The sequence below is a fragment of the Carassius gibelio genome, chromosome B15, assembly GCF_023724105.1.
Source record: "Carassius gibelio isolate Cgi1373 ecotype wild population from Czech Republic chromosome B15, carGib1.2-hapl.c, whole genome shotgun sequence".
NCBI classification, from domain to species: domain Eukaryota; kingdom Metazoa; phylum Chordata; class Actinopteri; order Cypriniformes; family Cyprinidae; genus Carassius; species Carassius gibelio.
The window spans coordinates 19,665,691-19,687,672 of record NC_068410.1 but is presented as its reverse complement, the minus strand read 5'-3'; the positions used below and the strand labels follow the sequence as shown (position 1 = coordinate 19,687,672).

Sequence of the window (21,982 nt, the reverse complement as noted above, 5' to 3'; positions counted from 1 at the left end):
TGCAGGCTGAGTGTGTTTACCACAGGGTTTCTGATCTGGGTGAATCTCACAAACCTGTCAAGAGCATGTCTAGGCCACGTTTCACTTCAAATTCAAAATATATACAAAACTACATTTTGATTAAAGAAAATTACGTTTTTAGTGTTGTTGATGGGGATTTTGCCAATAACGTTACCACAAGCTACTAGCATTGGGAAATATGTTTTATTTTATTATTATTTGTTTAAGTATATATATATATATATATATATATATATATATATATATATATATATATATACAGGTGCATCTAAATAAATTAGAATGTCATGGAAAAATTAATTCAGTAATTTATTTCAGTAATTCAACTCAAATTGTGAAACTTGTCTATTAAATAAATTAAGTTCACACAGACTGAAGTCTTTGGTTATTTTAATTGTGATGATTTTTGCTCACATAGACAATCATTGACACCTTTCATAAGGAGGGTAAGCCAAAAACATTCATTGCCAAATAAGCTGGCTGTTCACAGAGTGCTGTATCCAAGCATGTTAACAGAAAGTTGAGTGGAAGGAAAGACTGAAGTCTTTGGTTCTTTTAATTGTGATGATTTTTGCTCACATAGACAATCATTGACACCTTTCATAAGGAGGGTAAGCCAAAAACATTCATTGCCAAATAAGCTGGCTGTTCACAGAGTGCTGTATCCAAGCATGTTAACAGAAAGTTGAGTGGAAGGAAAAAGATGCAGACAACGTCATAGGCGTCTTACCTGGGCTAAGAAGAAGAAGAACTGGACTGTTGCCCAGTGATCCAAAGTAATCTTTTCAGATTAGAGCAAGTTTTGTATTTCATTTGTAACCTCTCCCCTCTCTCGTCCCTGTCGCTCCTCCTTCCAATCCCATTTTTTTCTCGCCTCGTCTGTCCTACCCCCAGGTTCCTGCAGGTCCCCGTGAGCGGTCCCCCCCAGATGGAAGGGGGGGGGGTAGAGCGTAGTCTCGAGGGTACCCCCCGGCGAGTGGGGCGGGGCCGAGAGGCGTGGGAACGAGGAGTGAGGCCATGTGTAGTGATTGGAGATGAGCTGCACCTGCGCCCCACCGCCGGTATCGAGTCCCACGTAGGAGATGGAAGGATATAAAACTGGAGCGACTATAGTGAAGGACGAGAGAGGACCAGGCCTGGGACATTATTTTATGTTTTGGTTTTTATTTGCGCGCACCAGTCGTCCGCGAGGGGCTGGTGCGCTGTTTTGTATTTATTTTGAATATTAAAATGTTTTGATTGTACGCCGGTTCCCGCCTCCTTCTTCTATCTATCTATCTATCTATCTATCTATCTATCTATCTATCTATCTATCTATCTATCTATCTATCTATCTATCTATCTATATATAATATTCAGTATTTGTTCAATAAATGTTTCAAAAGAACAACATATTTTGAAAACAGTTTTAACATTTCTTACATATTTTGTGAAATTATAAAAGTTTTATTAATGCATCCTTGCTGAATAAAATTATTTCTTAATAAGCGTTTCTTAAAATATTATATATATATATATATATATATATATATATATATATATATATATATATATATATATATATATATATATATATATATATATATATTGTTTACATCTCTATTCAAGCTTGGCCTCATGAAAAGAAAAGAAAAAAGTTCTATGTAGGTTTGTCAAGTTTCTGACATCGTTAAAAAAATCTTTAGGGTGAAACATGACCTGGATATGTTTTTGGGCAATTGACCCATCAGCCCTGTTATACACATCACCTTGCCCAAAAAAGCTTTATTTACATGTTTATTTTCAGCTTTTCTTGTTGGTCAAGGCTTTTCTTTTGGTTCCCTAATGTTTAATGCTTAAGTTCTGGATCAGAAACGTGAGTGTTTGCTCGTTTCCTCTGCTTGGACTTCAAACGCGAGCTGTTTTGATCAGTCTTTGCCTCCTGCGCCCTTTCTTTACTCTTCTCCCAAACTGATTACCGATACATAATTAGCCATTTTAAATAAGACCTAAGACTGGAGAGGAGGAAAAAGTTAAAAGAAGCATAAATACAACTCAGCATTTTCAAGCTATTTGGCAAGGATTTCGTTTAGGGTCAAATTGCCTCACAAGTGCCTCTGGAAGCATTTCATCTCCGGCAGCGGGGCGTGCTTCTGAAAACACGTCAATTTTATGGATGTTTGCATGCTTTTCCGAGCAAGTAAACGAAACTCTTTTTCATCTGTTCTCATGGTTTTAATTGAGAGGGGGTTGGGAGTGAACACATGCTGATTATAGGACGCAAGCAATAAATATCTTACATTTCCAAGCAAGCGCCGGATTAAACCCACGAGACGTAAATGCTGATGCTCATTTAAAAGTCAGAGGAGAGCTCGGGGCTCCGAGTAGCCAGAAGGAGTCTCGTCTGCTCAGACCTACTGCTGGGTACAATTAGACTATACATTACACCTGCAGAAGAGATGTCACAGGTCTCTCAGCAGCTCAATAACACTCATATAGGAGCGTGCAGACCAATACTTGGATTTTCCCATCCAGCGGAGCAATCGGATTGGTCATGGATGCTGCTGTTTTCTAGGCTCATGCTTGTCTTTCTGCAAACTCTCTGCTGCTGCAGGCTTGACTTCTGAGGTTTTCGCTTTTGTCTTTATGGGCTTTTTAAACTTTGATTTATACAATAGCAGAGTGGAGAGAGTGGAATTTAAGGGGGAACCCTGTGAGTGAATGGCTCTGTGAGTTATATTGTTACTACCTATGCCAGCACAACTCTAATACACTATAGAGCTACCCATATACAGTATAGTGGTCTCCAGTCACTACAATATATATATATATATATATATATATATATATATATATATTCAGGGGTATGCTACATGCGCTGTAGCATAGTCAACACATCAAAATTTGTGTACTTTATTAATAAACCATGACAACAAATTTAAAACAATTATCTAAAATGAACTTTAAAATGTTTCATAACATTACAAATTGCACTTTTTACAACTGTACTTAGGTGTCTTAAGAAACATGCACTAAGTACATTTAAGTAGCTTTAAATTTCATTAATGTTATATTATCTGCAATTGCACATTCAGTAGAATTAAGCACACTTTATTTTCACACGATTTAGTTGAATCAGAATCGGAATCATTCAAATTCCACATGATACCCATTTCTAAGGATAAGACACGCAAAACAAAACTGAGTAATGTTACACACCCGATTTGCCATCCTATTGAACATATTACTAACATAACACAATTTGCCATCCTACTTTGTATTTTTTTGCCTCTTCTAAACACCAGACATTCCCATTTCTTTCTGTCCCTGCAAAAAAAAAAAAGTGTGCCTACCAGCAGACACATTAATACATGGGAATTAATATGGTAACTGGAGATGAATTGGGAGTGCGTGATTTCAAATGACATTTATTGCCACTCGGCAGTCATACCATTAGCAAATTAGGTTCATTCGAGAGCCGAGTTGGACAACTCATCCTGAAAGGAAGGGCTTAATAAATATCACTCGGGTGAAGTAAGACATCTAGATGAATTAGAAGGTAATGAGTCATGTGAATGAGATTCTCCCTCTCTTTTGTCACTCGCTTCCTCTCGTCTCTTTAACCTGAGGGTCGAGGTTTGAATGGTTAGTTGTTGCTATAGTAAATATTGCAACAAAAAGTGTTCATTTCAGTCGAAGACTATTCAAAAGTAGTTAGCATGTCGCTAATATACTGTTATGCTAACAGATAACTTTCTGTAACCTGATTCATTCGAAGAGATTCTATCTTGTACATGAGTCTTTATTTTGTGTGTCTGTTTGTCTTTTTCCAAATAAATCTGGGGTAATGGAAAAGCATGGAGAGCTTTGGGCTCGACTTTCAAAAGGCATCTGTCCATAAAGGCCCCTCCTGTTGAGACAAATCCCGTGTCTTTGTTTTTAGTACAACAAATGTGTATCTTCCAAATGATCTCAAAGATTGCTGTTTGGGTCTATTAAAAAGTGTTGCTACAAATCCGTCTCTGTCTCAAGCGTTCTGTATCTTCCTTCCAATTTTAGCTTGACAAATGTTATCTGCATTAGCAGTGGACCCTTAATTGTGTGTTCTTCTCTTGCTTTACTTCCTGTTTTGGAGAACCAACTTATCATTTCTGGCTCTGTCTCATTTTGGTGGCAAATACTGCAGCCACCAGCAGTTTCTGCTGTATACCCTCAAACACACAACCCCCTGATAAACTAGGCCATGAAGAGTTTACTGAGTGCGTATGTGTGTTTAGATGCGTATTACAATGGATATTAACAAACTTTCACAAATAAACTAAATAATGAGAACATATGAGAATATAAATAAATAAACTCATGGATTTATTGCCCTCCAGAGGTTATGATGACCCAGAAGTACTTACCGTACACATACAGTGTAAATTCATCCCTGTTGGTGCCGAGGTGGTTGCTGGCCTCACAGCGATATGTGCCGTTGTCTGTTTTGTTCAGTGTGGTTATGATTAGATCTCTACCCTCCACAATCATTCGTTCAACATCAGGAAGCTCACCTCCATCTTTTGTCCAAAAAACTGGCTCAGGCCTGAGAATGAAAGAGTAATATAGCTTGATGTCTCAGAAAATTCAAAAACTCGGAAAACACTGGTATGTCTGTACATAAGAAGGTTCACAAACCTGTGATTATTATGCATAGAAATGCAATTTAATTACATTTTACTGGGTCATTTTAAGTTTTATTTTGTGTTCATACAAGCTACTGCAATAAACTATAGAGTTTAACAAAGGATTCACGCATTCCCAAAACTGCAGGGAAGCTGTTATTTTATCAAAATATTATATTAAAATATTGAAATTGGCATGCAGTGCCAGGAAACGTCTCTGTTTACGCATGTAACTATGGTACCCCAGAGGGAATGAGATGCTGTGGACCGGTGTCTGAAGCATGTGTGAAACAACTCCAATCTATTGGCCCACTTGGCCCTTGATGTCATAGGCGGTATGCCTGGAAGTATGAAAGGCCACCTGCTGAACATGTCATCCTCTTTAGCTGTCTGAAGGAGACGTAGACAGGCAGGCCGAATGTGTGGCAAGGGGGCACAGCGTCTCATTCACTGTGGGGAACCATGGTTACATGCGTAACCAGAGACGTTCCCCGTTTAGGAAACTCAACACTGCACCGACTAAGGGGCACTTTGGAGAACAAGATCCAAACACTGTGCCGAGGCGCATGCCTGTCCACCTGGTGGGAGGAGCACCAAGGAAGCGAAAGGGTTTCCTCAGAAAGGGGCCATGCCACTGACAACACAGGCCACTCATGCAACTTTACAGAAATGGGGGAACCAACCTCAGGTAGCTTTACTAAGAAGGACCCTAAACCATGTCAGTCCCAAGTAAACAATTCACAGCTAGCCTAGATAGCCTTCCTGCAGAGCTACCCAGACCACAGATAGTGGGCTATCTACTTACTACCCCAGCAGTGGAGATAACACTGCCTATGCAAGGGCTCAAAGAGACTGCTACTTAAAAACCCCAGGAAGAGTAGCAGTCACTGAGCTAGCACAGATATCCTCAGATTGGTATGCACCTAGAAAGGGCTACCAGAAGGGGGACCTACTGAAACTACCCAGACACAAAGATGGGCTGTTTACTTACGACCCAAAGAGGGGAGACTGTCTAGGTAAGGGCTCAAGAGGCCGCTACTTAAAATCGTAAGCAGGGGGGCGATCAGTGAGCTAGCACACAGCTATCCTCAGATACCTAGGAAAGGGGCCAACTCCACAAGAGGGCTCACTGCAATTACAGTAGAATACAGCTAGCCACAGATGGCTGGAAGCCAAAAACAATGGCTGGAATATAACCACCGTCAGAAGGCAATATTAAGGAGGTCCCCCAATTTGTGTCAGTCTCACAGTAGGCTAGCAAAGCATTGTGATATTGACTAAGATCTCACAAGAGGGAGATCCACACCATCAGTAAATGATTCGCTAAAGAGCGAACACAAAACATCATAGTCTGAGATCAAGCCTGATGTAAGCAGTAGTCATAGCACCAGAGAGCTGGACTCAGCTATCTTCAAATGGCAATTCTCTCAGATAAGGCTGAAGATTGCCCAGGCCACGGAAGTGGGCCATCTATTTAAAACCCTGAAGGGGAGACAGCACAGTCCAGGCAAGGGGTTCTCAGAGACCAAAATCTAAAAATCCTAAAAGGGAAGCGGTCTCCATGCTGGAACACAGCTATCCTCGAATAGCAGGCTCCTAAACAAAGGCTTCAACACTTACTCGAAAACTTGTGCCAAGGGGAACCCAACCTAGTTATTAGAATCTAGGCTAGAATATAGCTGCCCTCAGACCGCCATATTCCAGAGCAAAATATATTCCTCATAAGCGCTCTAGGTGCTAAAAATCCTGGGAGAGAAACCTCGCAAGCCTCTCTCCGCTGAATCTGCGGAGAGAGGCTTGCGAGTTTTCTCTCCCAGGATTTTTAGCACCACCGAAAATAACATTCATATTAGAGGCATGGCTGAGCCGAATACAGCTCCACCCACGATCTCGCAGCATCAGGGCTGAAAAGACTGCGTACTCAGACTTCATCGTCATAACAACCCAACAATATCTGTGGCATCTGCCAACCCGTATAAAGAGGGTGTGCAGATGCCGCAGATCAAAAAGATGACCGTGAGGTTAGATAAACTGTGCCATGGCAATGACGGAACCGGGCTGCAAAACACAGTCACTCTGCTCCATATCCCTTTGGGAATAGGAACAAACATGAGCGGAGCTTGGACATTGTGACTTATCAAAATGAGTGCATAACTCTGAACGCATGTGCTCTTTGCTGTGACAAACGATCCGATAACCCGAAAAAGGGCATCTCAACCCTGCAAATCCTGTGATCTGGGTCTCCGCCGCGCCTTGGCAACAGCAGGACCAAAAACGCGAGATGCAAACACTTGTCACTCATCTCTCGAGAAGAGAGAAAGACACGAATGGAGCTTCTCATTGGATAACACTCACAACTCGAGGGCTCTAAATGCATAAGCTCCTGACCAAAACAGATGACAGATAGATTGTGTGCATCCTCAAGTGCCAGAAACCTCTGGAACAGAGGCATACACTTCCACAACGCTTTCCTGGTCTATCACACGCACTTCAAAAGTGGATGACGTATTCAGCAGGTACCCTTTTATACTTCCGGGCATCTTGCCTATGACGTCATGGGCCAGGTGGGCCAATAGATTGGCGTTGTTTCATAAGTGCTTCAGACACCGGTCATGCAGGCTGCATTGATTCCCCAATGTGTCAAGCTTTTTTTGAAGACAAGAACACATCTAATATAAATGCCCCCTGTTGTACTGCCATTGTAAATATGGAACAAAAACAAACATTTGGTTGAACCTAATCCTTTAATCTGTTTAGGGAATAGGTCTAGTAGGCTGGTGGTAGAAAAGATTTGTCTCTCATTTTGTTATCATTTCTGTTCAAGGAACTTTTTACAGTTTTGTCCTCTACCTCTGGAAGGCCACTTTAAAAGAGTTCTGATTTATACTATCTGATTTAGTATTATTGCTTTTTGTTCCCAGCATGCAGATAAGAGCTGCCTTTAAATGTGATGATTCTGCAACTTCAACTTCATAAGACAAACCATATTCAAACAATGTTCACGTAAGTGATTAAAAGAAAGCTGCACTCACAGTGGGTTGCCTTTGGATACACACTCCAGTTTGAAGTATTGTCCTTCCTGAGGTACTATTACTGAGCGCACAATCTGTACCTGAGGAGGATCTGGATTGAGAACAAAAAAAGACAAAATAAAACAAAAACCAAAAAAGCAAACCAAAGAATAAAAAAAAAGGAAAACACAACCCCCCCAAAAACAAAAAAGAAACCAACAAACACAAAAGACAAGAAAGAATCACACAAAATAAAACAAAAGGCAAAACAAAATAACCAAAACATAAAAAACACCAAACCGCAAAAAAGAAAGAAATAAAAAACACAAAACAAGCAAAACATAACAAAAAACAAACAAACAAAAAAAAAGACACAAAAATTACGAAGCAATACAAAAACACAAAATAAAACAAAATCACAAAACAACCAAAGTAAAACAAAAAGTCAAACAAAAACAAAACATCCAAAGCAAAACAATAACACAAAATGACCAAAACATAACAAAACACAAAATAAAACATAAATGCAAAGTAAAATAAAAACACAAAACAACCAAACCACAAAATGTAAAAAATGTATGCGGAAAAGGAATCTTCATTGTAAAAATTATGTCCACATACAATGAAACATTGTAAGCTACTAGCATTTTGTATCACACCACAACTACTTGTTGGACAAAAATAGCTTGTTAATATAAATGTTCTACTGTTTTTTTTTAATTGTAACTTAGCTACTGTTACACTACTGCAAAACATTACTAAATAGTGGTTACATAGTGGTTACTGTACACACAACCCTGTCTCTGCTGCTTTTTAAACTACAGTAATGCTGACAGACATCCTGTTTCAGCTAATCTGAGAGCAGTTTCTGTCAAACTAAAGTCTGGAGGGAAACTGATCCAAAAATATGACTCACAGTGAACCTCCAGCACTTCTGTAACCTGGTGCGGCAAAGAGCCCAGAGCTATGTGCTCCACCACACAGGTGTAGGCTGCTCCATCATCTGTCCTGTCCACCTTGAGGTGTATGGTGCTCCTGACCATGAATGACCTCCCAGTGGCATTTACCTCCTTCTGACCTGCCAGAACACAGTCACAAGAAAACCTATCAGGCTATTGTTAAACATACAGCACTGTACATAGTATGCTTCATTTAGTATATTACGCATTATGATAATTAAGTGTTCTGTGGTACCCAAGACTGCAACAATATATAGGATGAATTGCTTGTTGTAATATGTATTCATAAGTGACATTGGATACAATTCTCCACTACTGAAAATTTAACTCACTTATAAAAACAATCACTTGTGTGTTCCTGAATGAATCAGTGTTTTTGAACTAATTAGTTAAGTAAGTCAGTTAATGACTCACTGATAAAAACACTAACTTCTTCCACAATCACAACATTAAATTCTTCTGTTTGCAGAAAAGTTTTTGTTTGTAATCACACAGACAAAGAACAGCAATCCCCCAATAGAAACTATCCTAATATCCTATACAGCTCGGCCGTGAATTTATTGGAAAGCCTGTGGAAATGCGAAGATCAAAACATAATTTAAAGCTTGTAAGGAATCCTTATAACGCCTGTGAGTGGAACAGCACAGAAAGTGATACAGAATCAGTAACCAGAGACAATAGCAGTTATGTCTGCGTGCCGTGAAAGCCCTGGATCAGTAAAACATCACCCTGAAGGATTGCCTCCAGCAAACATCTCACTACACATATACATGCATGACCTGCCCAGATAAAACATGGGAATATCTCTCTTTCCCTAGATGTGCACACACACATTCAGAGCATCTGTGTTGTCTTTGCTTTTGCTTTCTTTTTTCTTCTTCAAAACATCAGTATAGCACTGAAGAAAAACACTAAAATGGTAAACCCATTTTACTTCTGTAATATGCTCAACTGGTAAAGCATTGCGCCGGGAACACAAAGGTTGCGGGTTCAATTCCCAGGGAACACTAGTATTAATACAATGCATTTCCTGAATGTGCTGTAAGTCACTTTGGATTTAGCACCTGTCACATGTAATGTAATGTATTTCTGAGTGAAACAGGATGATGTGAGCCGAAAAGGAAAGTCATTTCAGAGGTGAAGCAAACTATTACCTTTTGATACAAAAGAATGTGTGTTGCTTGGAAATAATGCACTTCTTGTATTCACTCACAGTAAGACTACAACTATTGAAGTCAATTGTTTTCATATATATATATATATATATATATATATATATATATATATATATATATATATATATATATATATATATATATATATATTAATTACATAATACGGTGAATGATCAATTGACTGAATCTGTCAATATTAGCTGACAAGCCAAAAAGACATTACATACTGTGGCAGATAAAAGCATTGAATAGAATGTGTCAATATAATTAGGCAAACTTTAGAATTTTTATTAAATTAATTTTCAATTTAATTGAATTATTTACTTTTTAGGAAAGGATAAATAATTATTTCATTACCCCAAGCTTTTGAATAGTAGTTTACATGGAACTGTATGCTACAGTGTTCAAAACACTCACGTTAATACCATGGTACAATTTGTTAGTGGGGATAATAACATGTTATTACTACGAAATATGTAAGAGTCATTCTTTGAATTGTTTTTATATGAATTTGGGCCCCTGCTGGTACTCAATATGATGAATGACTAGTATGTAATTTCATATACAGCATCTGGTGATAAATAAATACAAAAAGTGTTGATTCTGATTGCTGTGGAATATGGTGCAGTGCGATATCCGGTCAGTGGTGTGAAAGCTAGACATTGTGAGTAACTAAGCAGCTGAAATCACCTCTCTCTCTCTCTCTTTCTCTCTATCAACACTAGCATCAGTCTGTCAAACGCTCCCTTTGCATTGCCTGCAGCACTGCCCTGCTCCTCTAGATGCATGCTATAATTTGACGCTTCAGGATGATTGATCACCTTTTTTTGAAGATGAACCAAACCGCAAAGAAATGCACTTTTTTTTTTTAAAGAGATAGTTCACCCAAACATAAAAAAATTCTATTTTATCACCATTTACTCACCCAAAGTATCAAAGATTTTATCGTAATGTAAGTTATCGTAATGATTTGTTGGTGAGTAAAGGATGAATATTTGGTGAATTATCCCTTTTAAAGTAGTGTCTCTATGACAGAGGGACATTTGATGCCAATGATGTAGTTGTACGAAGGATGTTTATTTTGTTTACTCACTCTAATGAGTGTATGTTGTTTATCTCATTCTTTCAGAAGGACTGCGGACCACTCCAATCTGCTGTTTCTCACCCTCCTCCAGAACAGACCTCTGTAACTCTTCTGGTGTGTAGGTAAAACTCTAGCAGCCAAGAGCTATTACATTTCTCAGAGACTAGCTAGAAATATATAATGCTTTTGTTTACATTTTAATGTTGCAAGTGTTGCCAAGGAGCTGCTATGTGTTTCTAAGGTGTTCTTAAAGTGCTTCTAGTGCATTCCGAAGCTGTTGCTAGGGTGTTCTGAGTGTCATGGCACATGGTTTCTAGGGTATTCTGTATTTTTTCTTTTCTAATTGCGAATCTGATTACTTCGAAAACTAATAGTACATCTCTACTCAATAAGCCACATGACTGAAGTTATCTGTTATTCAATATGATTTATATTTAGTTCTTAGGCGTGATGTTTGCTCAAATCCCCTACTGTAAGCATAAATATACAGTAGCTCAACTGGTAGAGCACTGCACTTTCAAGCACAAGGTTGTGGGTTCGATTCCTTGGGAACACATAATAGGTAAAAATTGATAGCCTGAATGCAGTGTAAGTCGCTTTTGATAAAAGCGTCTGCTAAATGAATACATTTAATTTAATTTAAATTTAATATAAGAATGTATGCGTGTGCGAGTGTATACGTATGTTAGTGTTGTCAAATGAATAATCGCGATTAATATCTGAGTAATGTATGAGTGTGTACTGTGTATATTTATTAAATATACATGAATATAAACACATGCATGTATATATTTAAGACAAATATTTTATGTTTATGTATTAAATATATTTATATAATAATATAAAATATAATAATATAAAAATGTATACAGATGTAAATAGTTTCAAAACATATATTTTATGTGTGTGTGTGTGTATTTATATTTACATAAAAAATAAACAGTACACATGTTTCATGTAAACAAAAACTTGTATTTTGAATACGATTAATTACAATTAATTGTTTGAAAGCACTAGTATATATACATATGTATGTATAAAATGTACATTTTGACTTCATTTTTTCTTCTGCCAAACATTACATATATTTTGAGAGAACTTTCAGTTTGGTGTTGTTTTTTTGCACATATAATAGAAGTCAAAACAGTTTTTTCAAAATATCCTTTGCGTTCTGCAGGAGAAATCTTTTTTTGTGTGATCTGTCCCTTAAAAAACGAATGGTGCACTCAAAGTAAGTACAAATTTAGGTACACATTAACTAGTAGTTACTAAACCCCTGCTGTGAACTTCATGTCCCATTTTAAGAAAGTCCTCAGGAACGGCTGGTGCAATCCCATCCAGATGTGGCAGAACAGCATAAAAAGCAAGTGAAAGATTGGCCCAGAGGAAATTAGAGTAGTATATTTAGCACAGATCTAGATATAGTAAACTGCATCTATCCCCGTGGTAAATAAGCTCTCAGGAGATCCTCGATTTGTGCTGAAGTTTCAAGATTTGCAAGCACAGGCCGCACTGGAAGTTCTGTCGACGGCAGCCAGGGTATCCATTAACATGACCTGTCCACAAGGCTTCGTATCTCCATGACAATCCAAGAGTGAGTGGTATCGCACCGTGTTACATATTCTGTTTGGGCCTGTGTGCTGGTCTCCAGAAGCACATCCAATCCGTCTCACAAGATCAGATCACAGAGCGAGATTCTTTTGAATCAGAGTGAGTGACAGGCGGTCCGACTGTGATGCTCTGTTCCCGCGTGCCACTGGCCTTTAAGTGCGGCTTGCGTGAATGCCATCTCTGAGTCTGGCCTGTCTGACGGAGTCTCTGGCCATCAATCACCAGCACCAGATCAGCCGACTGAGGCTTCTGTCTGAGATGCGCATGTCTCAGTCCTCAGAGGGGTGTCTGGGGTAACATATTGGTTAAAGTTGAACTGATGTGTTACCGTATGCTCTGCTCAAGATTTACTCAAAAAACACTATTCCTTTAAGAAAAATCTTTCCCGTCTGATAAGGTACATTGCACATTGTAGTCTTGTTTTGCATCATAGGTTGAGCCAGTGATAAAAAAATAAAATAAAAAAACTAATTTATTTATCATGTAATTAATCAAAAGTTTTGGTAAAACATTTACATGAGCACAATAGATTTGCAAAAAAAAAAAAAGAAAAAAAAAAAAGAAAAAAAAAAAAATATTTTAATTATATTTTAATTTACAAAAGCACAACAGCTGTTTCTTAAGAATTCAGAAGGATCACTTGCCACTAAACATTTAGCATCGCATTACAGGAATAAGTTACATTTTTATGCATATTAAAATAGAAATTGTAAATTTTGTCATTTAAAAATGTAATAATATTTCACAATATATTAGTATTATTTAATTGTATATTTGATTAAATTAATACAGCCAATAATAAGAGACTTCTTTCAAAAACATTTTATATAATTTTATATATGTATATTTTTTAATACTTTGTAATATCTACTTTATTTTATTTTAAACTAGATTTTTTTAAAATACTTATCATTCATACTCTATTTTAAGTTCAAATTCTAACTATTAACAAACCATTAACTACGACTTTCGTCTCAATAAACTCCTCATTTGTTGCTAATTAATAGTTAGTAAAGTAGTTGTTAAGTTAAAATATAAAATAGGATTAGGGATGTATAATAATGTCATGTAGAATATATACTTTAATAAACAGCCAATATGTTAATCATAGGCATGCTAATCAGCAACTAGTTAATAGCACGAATTGGTCCCAATTCTGAATTGATTTTTCTACAAGAATTGTCTTTGTCTCGCACACAGCCAGACACTCCCACCTTAGAAATGCCTAGACAGATCTCTGAATAATTACATGAAGTCAAATCATTTGTTAATAATTGGACCTCAGACATGGTTTGCAAAACGATATCTGTCCATGCACATTAAACTGGTAAATGACACACTTCACTTTTAATGCATAGAAATGCAGTTTTCTACTGTGAGATGGATTGTAAAGAGCTGCGCAATTCACAAAGGTGCTGGTGTAAAGATACACATAACGCACCTTGTACCACTTGCACACTGACAAAATGTGCAACTGTTCATTGCACACAATCAGCTCTAGGCTATCAGGGGGGATTTGTTTACCTTGCACCTCCTTGTCGTTTCTGAACCATCGGATGTCAGCAGCCGGTTTGCTTCCAGATGTGGTGCATGTCAGTGTGACGTCCTCCCCCTCCTGGGCAGGTCTCGAGAGGCCAGTGATTTCTGGTTTCGCTGGAACACCTGATATACAAACAGAGGCGGAGGATTATAAGCAGCGCTGATGGAAACGCGTCATTCTACGATTTCAGGGCTTAGTCCCAGCCTGAACATGATGTAGTTCAGAAAAATATTTCTTGGCTGAAATTAAAATTTTGCTTGACTGACAATTTTTTAATAGAAAACATGTTTGTCAGTTTGTATATAAGTTTGTCAGTAGATATATATCAGTACAGTGACACATTCTGCTGTATAGTATTTTGTGATTTTACTGGAAAAGGAAGCATTTGTTGAGCGATAAAGATAGAGAACACAAACGTGTTTTGGTTTCTACCACAGTCTTTTCTACATCAAATCAAACCACTTACAAAAACAGGGTTACAGTAAAATGTACAAATTACAAAACTGACTTAAACTTTTACGTTAACATGTAAAACATTTAACGCATTATGCAGAGACAAAAGCTTATTAGTCTATATAAATAGTCCCAGGATTGCTGGATAAACAAAACAAAACACAACAAAAACAAACAAACAACTACTGTCTGTATAGATACTTATAAACTTTATGTATTGTATATTAACATTAAGTATCCCCACCAATGTTGGATAATTTAAAACAAAAACAAAACTATTATCTCTAAAGTTGTATATAAAAATAAGGTAAAGTAGTTCCACCACTGTTGACTGATTAAAACAACATAAAATTAAAACATACAAACAAAACAATTAAAATAGTAAGGTATAAAGGTAATTGTAAACTATATCTACTGTATAAAAAAGCTGTTTATAAACAAAGAAAAAGTAGTCCCAATATTATTTGATGATTTAAAACAAAACAAATACATAACAAAACAAAACTATTGTCTGTAAAGCTGAATATAAAAAAATAAGGTAAAAGTAGTCCCACCATTGTTTATGGATCACAACAAAACAGAAAATTGTTGTTTATAAAGTTACATGTTTAAAAAAACAAACAAAAAACAAACAAGCAAAACAAAATAATTATAATAAAATACACTTAAAAACAAACAAACAGCATCAAAAACAACAACTATTGTCTGTAAAGGCACTTGGAAACAGAAATAGTATTTGCTTTACAAATAAAGCTGTGCATAAACGTACATAAAAAGGTTTCCCACCACTGTTGATAAGAAAGATGTTTATAAACAAAGACAAATTTGTCCCAATATTGTTTGATGATTTAAAACAAAACAAAACTATTGTTTGTAAAGTTGAATTTAAAAATAAGCCAAAAGTAGGCCCGACACTGTCGGACAACACAAAACAACAACAACAACAATTGTAAGGGAACTTGTAAATAATATGCATTTTGTAAAAAAACAAACACAAAACCCACCAAAAATCAGCAAAACAAAAACAACTATTGTTTTTAAATGTACTTGAAAACAACATGTATTGTGAAAAGCTGTATATAAAAATAAGGTAAAAGTGTTATATGAACATACAGTGTACAGAGTGAGAACAGCAGATTCTAGCACAAGCTGATCATAAACCTAAGCACACAGTGACACATCTAATGGCTCCATCAGTCAGAGTGAAATTCTCTCATTTACATCACTCCCTGTGCCACCAAAGTGCAAAAACAAGATCATGTGATGGGAGAGAACTCACTGACCCCAGATCAGTGATGAGTGTGTTGACCTTAAAAGCACAGATTGATGAGGATGAGAGGGAGACCGATCTACGAGAGGTCTTACCTAACACAGTCAGGAAGGCCTTGGAGGTCTTGACAGGCATGGTGAAGAGCGAGCATGTATACTGTCCTTCATCTGACAGAGCAACTTCACTGATGCTTATGGTCAGCTCCTTCCAAGAGGCTCGAACCAGTTCAATCCGGTTGTCCCTTAATGCTGAGACATAAGAAATGTATCAGTAGTGATCAATAACTAATCAGAAAAGGTAAAAAGTACTTTTTGAAAAACATCCGACAGTCACATTGCCTTAAATTGTGTTTGGATGGTACCATGGTAAAGTGACGGTATCAGAATATCTCAGCATGTGTACTGGAGCTGATTAAATGAAGGATTCGGGACACGAATATAAGCAAAAAAAGAAAGATAATTTTATTTTTGTATCTTTAAATAACATACAGGGTTATACATTCAAAAATCTCAAATGAAAAAGTTATGAAAGAAATACAAATCTTGATGCAATGAGCAACACATAAAAATGGGCTAAAAGAATCTACTGTATACATCTAGATAAAATATAAATCCTGCTCCTGTGGAGACACGGCCCAATAACTAAAAGACAAAGAACGACACCCTCTTGCTCAAACAAGGATTAAACAATAAATAAGGGATGTCACATTTCATACTCTAAATATTCCTCAATGTGGGTTTATTTTTCAAAGTCAACAAGCAGGCATTAAATATAGAACAATATAACAATAACATATGCGTTTCTGCATATACTAAAATTCATGTGCTAAAGTTCTCAACAGCATTGCTTTAAATTTATGCATGTTTTAAGCAGACGCTTTTTTATCCAAAGCACTATGTTGGTGGAACCATTCATAAAAATGATTTACTGTAAATGTGCAATGCATTACACTTCTGTCACACAGTCAACAATGTTTACTTGGACACTTTTTGAAATCATCCCAACTGAAATGGCTACTCTTCAGCTCAATGTTGGAGGATCAAAACAACATGGAACAACATCAAAATCAACTAAATATTTTATCTGAGTAAGATAAAAGACAAAATTATTGTCTGTAAAGTTGCATTAAAATAGTTAAAAGCAGTTCCACTACTGTTAGATAGTCAAACAAAAACAAAACAAAACAAACAAACAATAAAAAAAACCAACAATAACTATTGTCTGTAAAGTTACTTTTAAACAACATGTATTGTGCGAGATGGTATATAAATATTTAGTGTTTCATGTGAGAACTGCAGATTAAATATCAAAGAATATAAGGAAACAAACAAAACAAAAGGAAGAATATAACAAACAAAGTCTTGTTTATTTTCTTTGTTTTAAAGAGCAGACTTAATATTTTTCTATTTTGGGTCCTAATTAGAAAACAAGGAGCACATGAAGCTTTGTGCCATGTTATGGGACTGCTGGGACATTGTTCTGCTCCACTTCATAGAGATCGCATGTAAATGTAGCAACTTTATGCACCATGGTGTCACATGGTACTTTTATGTACTTCAAAGAATATTCATCCTGCAACTCTTGCCTGGAGTCTGGTCAATACCTGAATGAGAGACCTAGAAAAATTAGGTTGCTTCTGGAGGACATGGTGAGGCCAGCAGGGAGTGCCCACTCTGTGATCTGCATGGGTCCTAATGGCCCAATATGATGTGGAAAACATGTATTAAAAAAATATTTTGGATCAAAAGGTAAATCGAGGTCCTGATACTCTTTAGGGGATTGAAATTTTTAGGGTGTCTATTGAAAACAACCTCTGGACCCCGACCAGATTTGAGAAAAGTACACAGATACTGTATACAAGCATAGCAGTTTGTATTAGTGTTATTGAACCACAGTGTAATTTTGTTAAATTTTGTTGAAATACCTTGGAGGTAAAGCTCAGGACTTATGTTTGCTTACTAATTCATGACATTATGTATTATTCATGAGTTTAGTCACACAGTAGTGACACAAACATTTTCAGAACTCCCACTGTTCTGAATATAAACTGTGATTGACTCTCACCATCAAACTGAAACCGTTTGTTGTCTCTTAACTGGAGTTTCAACACTTTCCACCTGTCTGCCAAAAGCAGCCATTCATCTATTCTGTTAGCAATTTTCAAGAAGAGTTTGTAGCAGTCTAGAGACTGATGAACAGAAAGGTCACCTCACACAATCTAAAAAGGCACAATATACTGTACTTGTATAGTATCATTTGAAAAAAGTAATAGAGACTAAGACTTTTCATTCAAGAGTTCACAGACTTTATACAGTATTTCACCTCAGTCTGCCAATTGACATATATATATATATATATATATATATATATATATATATATATATATATATATATATATATATATATATATATATATATATATATATATAATCCATTTTAATTGCCGTTGTAATTTTGGTGGCCTTAACTACTATGTACTTACATAAAAAATTGCATTGCATCAAATGATTTATTTAAATGTAATTACATAGTAGTTAAGGCCAGCTTATATAAAGTTGGACCATAATTTTTAAGCCAATTAAGCCAGTTATATACAGATTTGCATCTATTCTGAAATGCAGTGCACACAATCCAAAATTAAGTCCCACCCTTTTTCTTATTCATCACGTACCTCGGGGTACTTTTCTTTAACACTGATTGTATGTACCTTACTGCACGTTTCGCACAGTTTTAAAGAGAAATGTCCACGGAGTGGTGCTAAAACACGAGTTACGTGAACCCTGGCATGTTTTTATTATGTTAAAATATATTGTAGGTATGCATTGCTGTGTTTTTATTACGTTGCTTCGGTTACATATTATTGCATTTCAGAATTAAAATATCTCGCTAAAAGACTTAAAAGACACAAAAAGTTAATGCTCCATCATTTTTGTATCCAGCCCTAAACCTACCTGATAGTGTAAACACATTCAAAACTGATATAAAATGCATTTTGTTGATACATCCATGCCATTTGAACCTCCTTATGTGCAGATTTGAACTGTTTTGACGAACCGTAGTTACACGGGATTGGGAAGGTGTTTTAAGTCTTACTTTATTTAGTGCTAATTTCTTTTGGAAACTGCAGTGATATGTTCTTATTGGTACGTATTTTGCATCTCACGAAAAAGTACCCCCAGATACATTTATGTTATGAGATTAGGTAGTAGAAATATGTCAAAGTACAGTAGTAAAGTCACAACAGACATCATGCTATGAATTGTATATGGTGTCCAAATATGGTTTAATTTCAGTCTCTGTAAACTCTGTAACACTGGGGAGTTCCTCATAGGCTGTTCACTGCCCTTTTGGGAACATTGTTACATGCAAACAATGACATGTCATATCAGAAAAACGCATTTACTTACATGTCAGCAGAGACAACTGTTTCGTCTTTTGAAGCCTTTTAGATGTACATTAATGTTAAAAAAGACGAGTCTCCAAACAATAAGATCTGACGCTACAAGACAGCATCTTTCTAGAGGATATGTCAAGACTGTTTAAATATTCCTTCTGAATGTGTGCTGAGTTATGAATAGAGAATGAATAGAGGGTTTGCGGAGATGGCGAATGCCTTGGGGGTTTTTTGGCAAGGAGACACAGCGGAATTGGATAAAGGGAGGAAAGGTGATCAGGTCTGGGCTCGCTCTACACATGGGCCCGCTGATAGAGTCCAGTGAAACCCGGTGAGACAAGGACCATCAAAGCTTAGAGACAGATGACACATTTCCACCAGCCCATATCCCTCTATCTTCCTCAGACACAGAGGGAGGAACGGAAGAAAAGAGTGCGCTCCCTTGTTGTTTACAGAAAAGACAAACACATACACACTCATACGCTGAACATCACAAAGGTGATGATAAGCTGCCAAGGCGAGGAACAGTCGCTGTTTGTACCGCATCCGAGGGTTGATGGTACAACGCCTAGACTCTAAAACGCTTGCCGGTTTCCATTCAAGCCCTACAATGATAACATATAGGGATGTGGGCGTTGAAAAGAAAGACGGAGAGGAGAAGATAGATACTGAGAAGAAGAAAAAAGATTCACCCACACAGAGTCTGGAATCGACTTCCTTTAGTGGTCACTGGGGTCAAACTAAGGGGTGAATACTACACCCATAAAGAACTTGATATAACAATCTCGTGATGCGCTGGTTCATTTCACTTACGCTGAGACTTTGTGCTACGTCTTATTCTGACACAATGGTGTCAAGCTCGAAACATTATCCCAAATCCATTGACAGAAACAAGTACACAAAGGTTTGAATAACCCCAAAGACAACTGTTATCAATTCAACGCAGGCCAACAGGGGCTGGCACGACTCCGCATCCGCATTTCCAAAAAAAGAATCGAAAGCCTGCCAGATGCCCAGAGTTAGCTCCAATCTGTCACAACCACCGTGAAATGCCAACGTCTGACAAAGCTCTTTTTCCCAGAGCTTAAAGAAGTCGACGTGATGAAACGGTTGTTTTCCAACATCCCTCTGACTTCTTCAACGCAGTTTATTCCAGCAGTGTAAATCCCTCGGCCTGACCTTGCGCCCTCATCTATCTTTTTTGGGGAAGAAGGAAACTCTGCATGGCTGACTTGCAGATGACCTGACAGACATCCCGGCATTCCCTTGGGCTGGAGCAGTCTGACAACTGCCTAATGATTCGGATCCGTGTTTTAGTATGTTTAGGTGGTGCTTTTCTCCAATAGCGGCATCGATTTAATCTAAGACTCTTACAAATAAAACTTGGCGAGAAGAATTACGGCCTGAATTGAAGAAGACAGCAGTGGGGAATAATGGAGCAGATTGTGATTGTTATTTTCAAGGTCCTAAGGGCATGTGGATACAGGCGTGTTTGGATAATATAGTGTGTTTAGATATATTTGGTGTTGTTGCTATTGGAAGAGAGCCGCCGACAAAATGGCTTCGCACCTTACTTATGAACAATCATTTGGCAGGGCACTTTGAGAGACTCCCAGCACTTTTCCACACGAGGCTCTGAAACCACATTTAACATCCAACTTTGGAGCAGAGCTTCTACTCTGACATAATCAGACCACTCCATCTGATGAGGAGACGGCGGCATGAGCGACAGGCCCCGCGGCTGTGACTGTCCCGCAGCTGGCAATGCCGGTCTTGGCACTGACACGTTTAGAGAAGCCAGAAGTCCCACTCTCTGCAATTAAACTGCTTCAATGGCCAGCTGTGATTGGTCACTATCTGGACAGGCGGAGATTATTGCAGGGATGTAAGTTTGTGCTTCCATCGCAGACAGGAAGCTACTTCCTAGCAGCTCTCAGGGGCCAAGAAAATGCTCTACTGCAGGTGGCCAATGATCAGGGGTTAAAACAGATCCAGGTGCAAGGGAAAAACTGGGCAACATCTGACATGATAACATATGAGCACTTGTGGAATTATTAGAGACTTTTCTACACCGAGTCATATCGGGTCAAATTTGACATTAGACATTTGCAGCTAACAATGGGGAATAGCTAGTGAGCATTAAATAATCTAATTATCTCTGACAGATCTCTAAGGTTTAGTTTCTCATGCTGCATCACAAAAAGTTAGCCTTTGTTCATCAAGCTTGTTCCTATATCAAAACACAAGACAAGACATTTTTGGGTCAGTCGAAGAACACGATGCTTTCATGTGCGCTGTGAGCATGTAAAATTGAGAAGCAGAACTTACAATATCCACAGCTTATCCAGAAATGCAACTGCACACAGAGTATGCAAACATGCGGAGATTGTTTCATCAGATAGGACTGGCGGCTGTTTACCCTTTGGAGGAGAAACACTGTTAAAAACATTCCAGGTAACTAAATTCTAATTAGAGCTGAAGATTATGACGTTTGAAGGTTACTATAGGTGTTTAACCGCTGATCGTCCACTCTGAGAACATCAAGCTAAATGGTCATTGGTTAATAATCCAGCATACTTTAAACTTAATCAACCTTTGTCTTTCTTCACATTCATAAACAACAAAGATGTATGACCCTAATGAGTTTAATACAGTCATAGTAGAAACCATCCTTTATTTCTACCTACCAGTCCTCTTAATGTTAAGCTACAAATAGAGACTTTCTGAAATGTCACACAGCACTTAACATTTCATTTATCGACTGGTAATGCTATAATGAAAGGAGCCCATTAGAGGACCATTTGGCTCTATGTGAGGTGTT

The 21,982-nt window shown here is 37.5% G+C and overlaps 1 protein-coding gene across 5 annotated transcripts in view; it reads right to left on the bottom strand.

Annotated features, from left to right (window-relative positions):
- LOC127972804 (cell adhesion molecule 2-like) overlaps positions 1-21,982 on the bottom strand; it is a 216,970-nt gene that overhangs the window by 17,904 nt on the left and 177,084 nt on the right. For all 5 annotated transcript variants that reach the window (XM_052576595.1, XM_052576599.1, XM_052576598.1 and 2 more), the window contains exons 4-8: positions 15,863-16,015; positions 14,029-14,166; positions 8,592-8,753; positions 7,697-7,787; positions 4,407-4,585 (exon numbers count right to left, since the gene is read on the bottom strand). In XM_052576595.1, the coding sequence (XP_052432555.1) occupies positions 4,407-4,585; positions 7,697-7,787; positions 8,592-8,753; positions 14,029-14,166; positions 15,863-16,015 (723 nt within the window). The remainder of the gene's footprint in view (positions 1-4,406; positions 4,586-7,696; positions 7,788-8,591; positions 8,754-14,028; positions 14,167-15,862; positions 16,016-21,982) is intronic.